This window comes from Poecilia mexicana, unplaced genomic scaffold (assembly GCF_051168715.1).
Source record: "Poecilia mexicana isolate PSO_F unplaced genomic scaffold, ASM5116871v1 scaffold_4, whole genome shotgun sequence".
In the NCBI taxonomy this organism is placed as follows: domain Eukaryota; kingdom Metazoa; phylum Chordata; class Actinopteri; order Cyprinodontiformes; family Poeciliidae; genus Poecilia; species Poecilia mexicana.
This window is the reverse complement of record NW_028263373.1, coordinates 29,314,146-29,328,152: the sequence shown is the minus strand read 5'-3', so window position 1 is coordinate 29,328,152 and position 14,007 is coordinate 29,314,146. Positions and strand designations below refer to the sequence as shown.

General features: G+C 40.8%; 1 protein-coding gene across 1 annotated transcript; it reads left to right on the top strand.

The window, feature by feature from the left end:
* Window positions 1-274: 274 nt before the first annotated feature.
* On the top strand, window positions 275-13,938 carry lrrc66 (leucine rich repeat containing 66). Its single transcript, XM_088005288.1, has 4 exons — window positions 275-730; window positions 4,859-5,028; window positions 5,197-5,530; window positions 5,621-13,938. The coding sequence occupies exons 1-4, from the start codon at window positions 307-309 to the stop codon at window positions 13,588-13,590; spliced, it is 8,898 nt and encodes a 2,965-aa protein (XP_087861414.1). The 5' UTR covers window positions 275-306; the 3' UTR covers window positions 13,591-13,938.
* The last annotated feature ends 69 nt before the right edge of the window (window positions 13,939-14,007 follow it).

Genomic DNA, 14,007 nt, shown 5'->3' with positions numbered 1-14,007 from the left:
AACCAGCCATGTAAATGATTGAATAAATCACTGTGACATTTTTGGGCTGGGGCTCGTAAAGATTTGAAGGAGCAGCATCCACTTCAGACTTTGATCAGAACATGCTGGACAGTATAGTTCAGGTGTGAGAAGAGTCACAAGGTTTCCTGTCAGCCTGGTGACAGCTTTTACCCAGGTGAGTTTCTTCAACTCAAATCGCCTCGGTTTTAATTCTCAAAACTTGCCGTCAAACCACTTGATCGGGTTGCTTCTTGTCTGAAGAGGGCTGACGTTTTTCATTTCTAGTTTTAAAGGCCTGGGGTTGCCATGACGGTACGCCGCTCGTCATTTTGGGCAGCTGTGCTGCTCCTGGCCTCCTTGGATCTCTGGTGCTCCTCTTCCTCGCCTCCCTGTCCGGAATCCTGCGTTTGCAGAGGAGCTCTGCTGCTGAACTGCTCCTCGGCTGGCCTGTCCTCAGTACCGCAGCCCATCCAGGACCCCATCGCCGAGCTCGACTTGTCTCATAACCTCCTCAGTTCTGTCGCTTTTCATCAACCGCATCCCAACCTCAGGAACCTGTGGCTGGGGAACAACAGCATCCCACACTTGTCTCTCTGCATAGAGACAACAGTCACGGCTCGACGTCTCGGGCGTCGCTCGGCGGCCGGGAGCCGGTCCAGATGCCTGAGCTGGGCCCCTGCCTTGCAGCTGCTATCAGCTGAGAGGAACCTGCTGGAGCGGCTGCCGCGGGGTGAGCAGGTGTTATATAATCATATACCCATCCACATTAAACATTATCAAGGTGCTTAAAGGAGAAAAGCCTGCTGTCAGCAACATGCTAAAATCCCTCAAATCCGACCTTTAACCTTCTCTGGAAGCAAAATCATGTAATTAGGAATAATTGTTTTAGTACCAGTGGGAGTCACTGGTTTCCATAACAATCCATTAAAAATAGACATAGTTAAGGCATTTTTCAAAGAGTAGCACTTTGCGGACGCAGAATCTTCAAATCAACCACATGGGAGACAAAGTATGTTTGAGAGTAATTCCAGAAGAAAAAGCCTATTATGTCGTCACAAACAGAAACATTTTAGATTTACTGGGACTTCAACAGGAAGCGTGTGGTTTGGTCAGATGAAACTAAAATTGATCTTTTAGGAAAAACACTGTGGCTGGGTTTGGTGGGTCAGAAAACTGACAACAGGTTATTTCGGTGGAATAATGAGCACAGTCATAATGACAAGTCTACACAGAAATGGATAGTTGATATTAGTCTATACACATAAATCCCATAAAAGGGACAAAATTACCGAGTTGAAAGCTCCGAGTTCAGGGGCCATGATTCTTTTTCGGGTGTATCCAAGTTAGTTCTTGAGTAAAAAGTTGCGAGATGTTTTTTCCTACTTACAATGATTTTAAAATGAAAACAACAAAAAAAACACCATTAGTTAAAAAAAATACTTTGTGCCTCTCCTAATATTTTCTATGTAAGAAGATGCAAATTTGTGATTCTTGAACTGTGGTCAAGGGACGAACCAAATGTTTTTTCCCCAAGAACTGCAAATGGCCCCCAGGCTGCACTTTGAACACCCCTATCTTGAGAGATTGTGCAAAGACGACTGAGAGATCCCTCTCTCTGTATCGTCACACTGCGTCCGCACACTATGCATGTTGCCTGAGGGAAAATAAAATCCCAAGAATCCCTCTGCACTGTGCAAGATTATAACATAGAAATGCTGTCCAGGATTTTGCATGCTACATGAGTTAATGTGGGTACATTTCCAGGGCTGCTGCACGCAGGATTGTGAAATCTTGGTTGATGATTGTCACATGATTATGAATAATAATAATAATAATAATAATAATAAAGCAGGCCTCTTATGTATATTTTAAGGCCATAGCACACCCCTGTTATCAACAAAAAAAATGTGTACAGCCCTGATAAGGAACTCATGTTTAAATATAACAGTTCTATGTAAAATAAATCACAAAAGGAGATTTTAATGATTAATGCTGATGTCGCACCTTTTTTCTCACATTTGTGTCGTTTTATAGTTGCAATTTTCCACCTTTGTTGTCAGCTTTAAATATTATTAAAAACCCCACACCTTGTTATTGGTGAAGATAAATGATGAAAAAAGATGTTCAGCATTTATAGGTTTGTTTTTAGTAATGCTAATAAATATGTTTCCGTTAATTATCAAGAAGGGTCAAGATAATCTGACATTAACCACTAAAAAAAGCAAATTAGCAAGAGATGATTCATTATTAATTTTCAAAATGAGACTCACCTTTCTTTGTTTTATTATCTTTGTACCCGACTAATTTCAATGTCAGGTATGTTGGTTCTTATCTGGTGCGTACTCTGTGTAGAGCGTGTAAATCAAGGTCAGACTGACAGAACTGGACCATGAGCGACAAAATGATCCAAACGTAATATTTAATTTAAATCAATGTTTAGGTAATCTAAATATTTTGGATGTTTAAATGGAGACGGATGCAGTGACCCAGTGAAGCCAGTTTGTTTAACCGAGTTCCCAGAAAGAAATCTTTTTTTTTTTTTTAGGAGTGGCAGGAGAAGAACATTCATCTGATAACTTCTACAGACACGCCTTTATTTGCCGTATGGAATGAAGTTAGGAAATGGCTGAGTTACTAAAACTGGCTAAATTGATCAGGCTTTGGTAAAAAAAAAAAAAAAAAGGCATAATTAAGTATAAATCTAAAAAAGGAGCTTATACTCTACAATCCAAATGTGTATACAGTTTGTAATTGTTCGGATTTGCCTTTCAATTCCACACATACACAAACCCTTTCTATCCTTTATCTTTAGAACTTTGCACCATGCACAAGTGAGCGAACCTCCCAAGATAATGACGCCGTTGTTACGGTTTATATTGACATTCCATTGACTTAGCCAAGGTGTGAGTGTGCAAATGAAATATTTATGATTTCATTGTTTCACAGGCCTCCCTGTGCTTGGCTGAATATGTTTTTTCTTCCTTGGAAAAGTATTTCTTTTGCTTTCTGCCATTTGAAGAGCTGCTTTGAGAGTCCTGAGGCCCAGTTCTGGTTAGGTGGAGGAAAAAGGATACATAGCATTCTATTGGAAGTAGAAATATGAATGCGTAGCATGCATCGCTCTATCAGTCTTCCTACATCAATGCTTTCAATAACTCAAGCCTCTTGAGGTTTGCCTTTACCAGATTTGCACATGTAGAGACAGTGAGCTGGCCTATTTGAGAGATTGGATGGAGAGCACTAGTTTTCAAGCTTTGGTATAAATTGTAAATTAGATTTTCTGGACCTGACTATATATGGATATGTTTTGATCTGGATTATCCCATTGCAGCTCTGGTCGTTTGTTTATGGCCTTCTGGAAGGTTAATCTCTACCACTATCTTAAGTCTTTTCCAAGTTAATTTATTGCTTTATTTGTCCAGAACAACTTCCATATACTTTCTGTTTCTTCTACCTTGCCTATATCAAAGTTCGAACAGGAAATTTTTTTTGTTGTTGTTGTTTTGGCTTCCTCTGTTCTGTCTTTGTCAGTCCTCTGTTATTCTGCCGAGATATGAACTTAAAGACGAGAGGATAATAAAACTGAAGTCAAATTTCGGAACTTCGATGTGTCAAATTCAGGATCATCAGTGACCCTATCTGCCACCTTTGAGTTTTCCCTATGGTCCCATGTAAAAAAAAAAAAAAAAAAAAAAGTCAGTCATCACAAAGCTAGGAGTAAAACTGGATGGCAACCTAAAATTTGCCTGCCATATCAACACTGTGGTTAAGTCGTCTTTCTTTCAGCTGAAGCTCTGGTCAAAAATCAAGACCCTAAATTCTAGGCGCCAGCCAGACGCAGTGATCCATGCTTTTATTACCTCACATCTGGATTATTATGACTCCCAGGCCTCCCTGGTACATCTGGTACACAATTCTGCTCCATGATTTTTAACCGGTGCAGGTAAACAAGCTCGCATAACTCTAGTTTTTCATTGGCTTTGTGTTCAGTTTTGAATCCATTTGAAAATTATTTTGTTAGTTTTTATGTCGTCGGATGGTCTTTTCTTTAGATCATTTGACCAGATGCGTTTAAGAGTCGGAGCCTTTGCAGCTCTGGCTCCTAAAACGTGGAATGAGTTGCTGCTAAAGGTCAGGCAGGCCCCATTTCTTGCCGTTTTTAAAACTCACTGAAATGCACTTTTTTTTTTTTTTTTTTGGCTTTTAACCCAAAGTGAGCTAGCAGCTAAGTCTTAATATCACTCTCTTTCCTTGGATCCGTGATGTTTTAAGTTCTGTTTTCTTATAGTTGTCTGGATTGTTTTGTTTTTGTCCTTCCTTTTACAATTTTGTGCAGCATTTTGGTCAGCTGCTACGTTTTAAATGCTTTAGAAATAAAGTGGTATGGTACCTAGACACTCCTGTTGAAAAATTCTGGCCTGGCTTCTGATCTTCATAACATGATGCAGCCAACACAGTGCAGGTGTGTTAAAGGTAATGTGGGGTTAGTTAATTGGTTAGAGTTTATATGAATTGCAACATTTAATTTCCTTTAGTGATCAATAAAGTTTTTTGAATTTGAATTTTCCTTCACGACAAAAGTGGCCTGAATACAAATAAACATCACACTTTTCATATTTTTATTCGTAATATATATTTCTATATTAAAAGAAAAACGTCTTTTTGTTCCACTTCAAAATTATGCACTGCTTTGTGTTGATCTTGACATAAAATTCCGACATATGAATGTTTGCAGTTGTAATATGATTAAATGTACAAAATTTAAAAGATCTTACCTCAGAGGAGATCTTTGTTTCTTTTTGGAATCTGCTTCCTGATGATGTTGAATTCTAATTAATTCTCATTTCTTTTCTCGGAGGCCTGGATGCTGTTGAATCCTTACAGGTCCTGGAGCTGTCTTTCAACAGGATCTCAAGTCTTCAACCGGGAGTCCTTGGTGACCTTCATCAGCTGCGGGAGCTTCACTTACAGCATAACCTGATTACACATCTGGATCCACAGATGTTTCAGGATTTAGAGCAACTCAAGGTAAGCCTGGTTTTTTTATGCCTATTCTCTGTACCAGGTGAAATGTTGAATTCTGTTAAGTCAACATTTTTTTAGAAAAGCGTTTTGGGTTAGGATTTACTGCTAACTTTAATATAAGGCTAATTACCTCTACTTAATCTCATTTGATATTGTGTTCCTCTCAAAAAGGTTCTTGACCTGAGGTTCAACATGTTGACAACCATGCAGCAATTGACGTACCTTACTTTGCGCGACATTGGAGCAGATGTTAAGCTGGGTGGAAACAGGTGGCACTGTGACTGCAACATGCGTAGTATAAGGAGGCAGATGGCTTATGACGGGACCAGAGGCATGCGGACCTGGAACATCATATGTTCTGAGCCTTCCATCATCTCAGGCAAAGACCTTCTGCAGCTGGATGAGGAGGACCTGACATGCTTAAGCTCTGAAAACAACTTAAATTTTCACCGAGACGTGACGGTGTACAGTGGCGCTGAGATCCTGCTCTCCTGCTCAGCACAAGGTAACACATGACATATTCTATAATCAAGAGTTAACACATTAAATAAAAACGTACCTTACTCCTGTTATTTTTATGCTGCTGTTTTTTTAGAGTCAGAGTGGTGGACACCTGATGGTCGAGCATCTGCGAGCCAGCAAGGAGATCGTCTGCTCATCAGTGACTTTTCAGAGGGAGATACGGGACTGTATGTGTGTGTGTCTGAAGAAGACCACGTTCTGTCTGTTTTTAACCTCCAAATCAGTAAAATGAGAGGTGCAAGACAGGAAAGGAGCTTACCCGGGGTCCGCACTCAAGCGACCCCACAAACACCTACAAGCGGGGCGGTTGGAGAGACAGCTGGGGGCTTCTCGCAGTCCGACATGGCTTTGGCTGTGTGTCTGTCTATTTTATTCACGTTCCTGTTGGCTTTTATCCTCGGAGTCCTGGCGAGACCATGTATCGATAGGCTTTGTAGAAGGGTCAACAAAAAGAAAGACTCCGCAGCAACTCATACCGTCACTTCTGCTCAACAGAGACATTACGACAACCAGGCCTTTTCAAATGCTGAGGAACCAGCAGAGATAGGACATCACAGGGAGAGAAGAGTCACTTTTAGCCGTTTAGAGGTCACAGAGGAAAGGAACGTGCAATATTATGACACTGTTGCGAGTGGCGATCAGCAGAGCATTAGAAGCGACGAGATGTTTGAGTATCAAGAGGTCGAGGTTGACTTACATGAGCGTCCCAGGGAAAAGCGGAGTGATGACAGCAGCTCGGCTGAATTGGCTGCAGAGCGCCTGCGGAACATGAAGTTTGAACCTATTCCCGACCCAGATGAGCTTGAGAGGAAAAGCCTTTCATCATCCTCAGATTCTTCCCAAAGTGCATCAGAATCAGACCAAACGACCAGAAAGCACACCACACCCAAGTCTGTTCAGCTGGTAGAAGACTCATTTCAGACGAGAGCAGATTTATCAATAGCCACAAAAACAGAAACCCCACGAATATCCACGAATGGCAAAAGTGAATATCCTGGATCCGCTGCTCTACATACAAATAAGGCAAACACCACAGACTCTGATATTTCTCAGGGTGATGGAGAACTTTTTGAATTCAGCGATGTTGCTCAAAGTCCCTCGGCCAAAAATGGATATGGTACCAAAAGTCCAGGAGATGTACCGGAGTATTCCTCTTCCGCTTCCTCTGATTCAAGTGACAGTGACAGGGAGTCAAGGCAAACTAAAATCAAACAAAAGACAAAAAAGAAGCAGAAGAAAGTTGCACAAAAATCAAAACCTGGAACAAGTTCATCATCTTCTTCCCACAGTGAGAGCGAAGAAAAAATTACATATGTTGATGGTAGAGGCAGAATCAAGACTCAGCAGCTTCAAGAGTCCAAGACAAAAATTGATGATTCAGATGACTATTGGCCTGCTGTAGATCTTCAGCATATTCCTCGTCTCAAAAGGCGTCTAGATATCAAAGCACTGTTACCAAGTTCTGATTCATCTTCTAGTAGCGAGAGTGAGGATGAATCAAGAGGCCACGTGACAAAAAATACACGAGACGACTTAATGATAGTAAGACGCCCCACTAATCAGTCTCAAAAAGTAAGCCCCAAGCCAGGAAGCCAACTGCCTGGCTTTGAACTCAGAAAAACATCCGCAAACAAGAGACCTCTTGACACTAAAGTACCAATAGCAGGTTCAGATTCATCAACCAGTAGTGACAGTGATGATGAAACTACTCGCCTAAGAGTGAAGAAACCAGGAACGTTGGATGTTGCACATCTGTCATTTCAAAAATCTTTCCCAAAAAGCAATGATCCAGCATATTCAACTTCCTCTTCCAGCACTGACACTGAGGATCAAGAAAAAGGCAATGTGCTTAAACAGAGGAAAGAGGATTTGTCAAAGATTCAAACTAAAGTCTGTCCAACACTAAGTCATAAACGAGACACAGATTCAAATTCATCTTCTAGTAGCGACAGTGACCATGACATGAGAGATAATATAAGACAAAAACAGGAGTTGCCGATATCAAAGTTTCCAACTAAAGTAACTCAGACGGTAACCCAGAAGGCATCAAGCCAGTGGCCTTCAATTGATCTTGGGAGAGTAAAAAGAATAAAAAGACGTCTGGATATCAAAGCACCAAAAGCACATTCAGATTCATCATCTAGCAGTGACAGTGATGATGAAGCAAGAGACCGACTGATGAAACAAAATCAAGAGGGATTGCTGATGTCAAGGCTTCCAGGTAAAGTTTCTCCAACAGTGCATCCCAAACCAGAAAATCGTTGGTCTGCACCTGAACTTGGAAAAACAACCCAAATCAAGAAACCCATGGATATTATAGCATCATCAACAGATTCAGATTCATCTTCTAGTAGTGACAGTGACAATGACAGAAAAGATCATGCGACATCAAAAAAGCAAATGGAGTTGCATATCTCAAAACTTCCAACTACAGTAACTACAGCAAGTCAGAAACCAGAAGGCCAGTGGCCAGTCATTGATTTTGGGAGAGTGACAAGGATAAAAAGGCGTCTGGATATCAAAGCACCAAAAGCAGATACAGATTCTAGTAGTGACAGTGAGTATGAAACACGAGGCCATATAATAAAACCAAAGCAAGAGGAATTGCTGATGTCAAGGCTTCCAAGTAAAGTTTCTCCAACAGTACATCCCAAACCAGAAAATCGATGGTCTGCACCTGAATTTGGCAAAACAACTCAAACCAAGAAACATGTGGATATCAAAGCATCATCAACAGATTCAGATTCATCATCTAGTAGTGACAGTGGTGATGACATGAAATACCACATAACACAAAAGAAGCAAGAGAAGATAAATATCTCAAAACTTTCAAGTAGTGTATCTATGGCAAACCAAAAGCCAAACCAGTGGCCTTCCCTTGATTTTGGTAGAATGACACGAATAAAAAGGCGTCTGGATATCAAAGCACCAAAAGCACATTCAGATTCATCATCTAGTAGTGACAGTGAGGATGAAAAAAGAGACCAACTGATGAAACAAAAGCAAGAGGAATTGCTGATGTCAAGGCTTCCAGGTAAACTTTCTCCAACAGTGCATCCCAAACCAGAAAATCGTTGGCCTGTACCTGCACTTGGAAAAACAACCCAAATCAAGAAACCTGTGGATATCAAAGCAGCATCCACAGAGTCAGACTCGTCTTCCAGCAGTGACAGTGACAATGAAAGAAAAGATTATATGACATCAAAAAAGCAAATAGATTTACATATCCCAAAACTTCCAACTAACGTAACTACAGCAAGTCAGAAACGGGAAAGCCAGTGGCCTGCACTTGACTTTGGGAGAGTAACGAGGATAAAAAGGCGTCTGGATATCAAAGCACCAAAAGCAGATACAGATTCATCATCTAGCAGTGACAGTGAGTATGAAACCCAAATCAAGAAACCTGTGGATATCAAAGCATCATCAACAGATTCAGACTCATCTTCTAGTAGTAATAGTGACAATGAAAGAAAAGATCAAATCACACAAAACAAGCAAGAGGAGTTATATATTTCAAAATTTCCAGTTAAGGTAACTACATCAACCCAGAAGCCAGAAAACCAGTGGCCTAACCTTGATTTTGGGAGAGTAAAACGAATCAAAAGACGTCTGGATATCAAAGCACCCACTGCAGATTCATCTTCATCTTCCAGTAGTGACAGTGAAGATGAAACAAGAGATCATGTGTTAAAACCAAAGCCAGAGGAATTGCTGAAGTCCACGCTTCCAAGTAAAGTTTATCCAACAGTGCATCCCAAACCAGAAAATCGTTGGTCTGTACCTGATCTTGGCAAAACAACCCAAATCAGGAAACCTGTGGATATCAAAATATCATCAACAGATTCCGATTCATCTTCTAGTAGTGATAGTGACAATGAAAGAAAAGATCAAATCACACAAAACAAGCAAGAGGAGTTATACATTTCAAAATTTCCAGTTAAGGTAACTACATCAACCCAGAAGCCAGCAAACCAGTGGCCTACCCTTGATTTTGGGAGAGTAAAACGAATCAAAAGACGTCTGGATATCAAAGCACCCACCGCAGATTCATCTTCATCTTCCAGTAGTGACAGTGAAGATGAAACAAGAGATCATGTGTTAAAACCAAAGCCAGAGGAATTGCTGAAGTCCACGCTTCCAAGTAAAGTTTATCCAACAGTGCATCCCAAACCAGAAAATCGTTGGTCTGCACCTGATCTTGGCAAAACTACCCAAATCAAGAAACCTGTGGATATCAAAGCATCATCAACAGATTCAGACTCATCTTCTAGTAGTGACAGTGGTGATGACACGAAACGCCACATAACCCAAAAGAAGCCAGCAAATCAGTGGCCTACCCTTGATTTTGGGAGAGCAACAAAAATCAAAAGACGTCTGGATATCAAAGCACCCACTGCAGATTCAGAGTCATCATCTAGTAGTGACAGTGGAGATGAAACAAGAGGTCATGCAATGAAACAAAAGCAAGAGGAATTGCTATTGTCCAAGGTTCCAAGTACAGTGCATCCCAAACTAGAAAATCGTTGGTCTGTACCTGATCTTGGCAAAACAACCCAAATCAAAAAACCTGTGGATATCAAAGCATCATCAACAGATTCAGATTCATCTTCTAGTAGTGATAGTGACAATGAAAGAAAAGATCAAATCACACAAAACAAGCAAGAGGAGTTATACATTTCAAAACTTCCAGTTAATGTAACTACATCAACCCAAAAGCCAGCAAACCAGTGGCCTACCATTGATTTTGGGAGAGTAAAACGAATCAAAAGACGTCTGGATATCAAAGCACCCACCACAGATTCAAATTCATCTTCATCTTCTAGTAGTGACAGTGAGGATGAAACAAGAGGCCATGTGATGAAACAAAAGCAAGAGGAATTGCTAATGACCAAACTTCCAAGTACAGTTTATCCAACAGTGCATCCCAAACCAGAAAATCGTTGGTCTGTACCTGATCTTGGCAAAACAACCCAAATCAAGAAACCTGTGGATATCAAAGCATCATCAACAGATTCAGATTCATCTTCTAGTAGTGATAGTGACAATGAAAGAAAAGATCTAATCACACAAAACAAGCAAGAGGAGTTATACATTTCAAAATTTCCAGTTAAGGTAACTACATCAACCCAGAAGCCAGAAAACCAGTGGCCTATCCTTGATTTTGGTAGAGTAAAACGAATCAAAAGACGTTTGGATATCAAAGCACCTACAGCGGATAAAGATTCATCATCTAGTAGTGACAGTGAGGATGAAACAAGAGGCCATGTGATGAAACAAAAGCAAGAGGAATTGCTAATGTCCAAACTTCCAAGTAAAGTTTATCCAACAGTGCATCCCAAACCAGAAAATCGTTGGTCTGTACCTGATCTTGGCAAAACAACTGAAATCAAGAAACCTATGGATATCAAAGTATCATCATCAGATTCAGATTCATCTTCCAGTAGTGACAGTGAAGATGAAACTGGAGGCCACATGAAAAAACAAGAGGAATTGCTGATTTTGCAGCTTCCAGATAAAGTTCCTCCAGTAGTACATCCTAAACCACAAAATCGTTGGTCTGTACCTGATCTTGGAAAAACAAAAGAATTAAAGAATCCTCTAGATACTAGGGCACAATCAACAGACTCTGATTCATCTCCTGGTAGTGACAGTGATAATAAAAAAGACAAAATGACAAAATTGAAACAAGAGGATTTACTGTTATCAAAGCAGCCAGTTCAAACAAGCCAAAAAGCAAGTCAAAAGCAAGGAAACCAGTGGCCTTCACTTGATCTTTGGAATATAAGACAATTTAAAAGGCGTCTGGATATCAAAGCACCAGCACCAGTTTCAAATTCATCTTCTAGCAGTGACAGTGAGGATGAAACACGTGGGCATGTGATACAACAAAAGCAAGAGGAACTGCGGGTGTCAACGTCTTCCACCAAGATGTCAGCAAAGGTAGAATTGGAAAATCATTGGCCTTCATCTGGTCTTGGAAAGACAGATATCAAGAGTCCTCTAGATATTAAGGTACCATCTCCAAGTTCTGACTCATCTTCTAGCAGTGAGGATGAGACAAGAGGCCACATGAAAACACAAAAGCTAGAAGAGCCACTGATCTTAAGGAATCCAGCTGACATAATTCAATCATTAAGATCTAACTCAGAAAATCAGTGGCCTACCCTGGATCTTGGCCAAATACCACATATTCAAAGACGTCTAGATATCAAAACTGTTATTCCTCGTGAATCATTGTTGAAAGTTGACGGAGAGATAAACCTTGAAGGAGTCAATCCATCCTTAGCCAGACAGGTACATAATAAAGCTTCATCACCATTGCTACGATTGGGCCTCAGCAGCAAATCCCTGGGGTTTAAAAAACATGCATCACAGTCATCCAGTAGTGATAGTGAGGATGAGAACAGAGACCAGAAAGCTAAAATTAGAGAAGATCAATCCTTTACATCAACAACCTCAGAGAAGTTCGTAAGGTTACACATAGCACCTGGGATAAACATTCCTTACAATCCAAAGACAGACCACAACATCAAATTGGTAAAGCATACTGATATTTCAGGTGACCTGGAGAACATGCCAACAAATGACACCAGCAGAACAACACTTGAGGTAGACTCAGAGCTTCAGTCAAGATGGGCCACAATGAATCTTGGCGTCTCCCGCTTCCGAAAGCGTCTCGAAATCTCATCCAATGCAACAGAATCCGATCTGATCTCCCCACCAGACTCTCCTTTCTCCTCTGGCAGTGAAAATGGTTCTATGAGAAGACAAAGACTAAGGAGAAGGTTTGTTGGGATCCAAGAAACAACGCACCAAAGCTCGTCTCCAGGGCTGGAAAATTTTCAACTAAATGTGTCTCCTACTCCAAGGAGTCCAGAAGACAAGTTCACTTTCTCAGATATAGTTAAACAGAGAATAAATAAAAATCACAGTGATAAAGATTCAACTAGTCCATCAAAGCAGAGCTCTAATTCCTCTTCTAGCAGTGACAGCGAGGATGAGACAAAAGATCACAGTGTCACTGACCTGAGTCGTGGTGTTCCACGCATCAAGAGACGTTACGATATCAAGACACCATCTCCAGAGCGAAGTAATACCCCACCTTTTGGCATTCAGAATGAAGACTTGACAGAGCACAAAGCAGTGCACAGCACACAAGCATCAACTATCGTTGGACAAACAGATGAATCGCTTATCACTTATAAGCGATCTATTTTCAAATCCTTAACACTGCCAGGCAGTTCTTTCACACCGACTGGCAGTCGTCAAACTGTCGACCAAATACCTGATCTTTCAAAAGATGTGTCAAATGACAAGAACGTGTCTCTTGCCACAAAGGCCACAAAAAGTACAAGCTTTGATGACATCATAAAGAGGAGACTGAGACAATCCAGATCCAAGACCGATGGGGACCTGATGGAGAAAATAAAATGGACTCGTGTTGGTCATGATTTGCCTGACCTTTCAAGATCCAAATCAGTAAACGTGGACGTAACGTCCAAATCCCTGCCCCAAGCTTCATTCACAGAGCTAACTTCTCCCTCATACGATTCTGCCAGTAGTACAACTGCCTTTAGCATATTGCAGCTAAGCAAGAAATCAGATGCAACACAAACACACAAATATTCATCACTTAGTCCTGAAGTCACACCCTCTCCCTCCGGTGATGTTCTCCATGTGCTTGGAAACTCATCCCAAAGGACACCTGAGATGCAGAGGGCTGCATTAGGGGGCAAGAGTGAGAGGAAAGGCCTGAGTGCCCTAAAAGCCATGTCACGAGAGAGGAAAAGCTGGGAGTGGGATGAAAATGCACATCTTGCATTCGATACACAAGACGGCACCGTCTCCAGTCACAGCCAGTCTGAAAAAGATAAAGTCTTGTCTCGACAATCTCAAATTCATTCTCCTTCTGCGAGTGAGTCGAAAAAAGGCATAGATTTGTTGCTGTTGTACGGTGTCCCCCACTTCAAGAGACATGGCACTGGGGACTCGTTGACGGAGGCTTCACTTCCTGATCCAGCTACACCTCAGCAAGATGACTGAAGAGATGACTGAAGAGGGCAAAGGTGGAGATCTCCTTAATAAAGAAAAGATCCTGCTGGTAGAAAAAGTAAAACGTACGAGAAGGTCTGAAATCAGAAAAACTGGCAGCCAACTGGAGTTTTTTTTTTTTTTTTAACATGTACATTATTTTTAAGTGTAAATTATTACAACCGTATAAGCTTTGAAATTACATGTAAATATTTGTGATTAGTAATTTTAGGAGCACCCTCAATTATGTTTAATGTTTGAAACATTTTTTTGGTTGTTGCTTTTAAATGATCAAGACACCTTCAAATCAAGTTCACTATGAGATCATTTATACTCCTTACATTAAAACAATTTCCTAAAGTTGTAGTAGAGCCTGAGTATTTGTAAAAAGGTGGACTGTAATCGTGATGTCAGCTGTATTTTTCCCCC

Coding starts and splice junctions, on each gene's coding strand:
- lrrc66 (XM_088005288.1), top strand. CDS start 307: ATGACGGTACGCCGCTCGTCATTTTGGGCAGCTGTGCTGCTCCTGGCC. Junction 5,029..5,196: donor AGGATTTAGAGCAACTCAAG/GTAAGCCTGGTT, acceptor CCTCTCAAAAAG/GTTCTTGACCTGAGGTTCAA. Junction 5,531..5,620: donor GCTCTCCTGCTCAGCACAAG/GTAACACATGAC, acceptor CTGTTTTTTTAG/AGTCAGAGTGGTGGACACCT.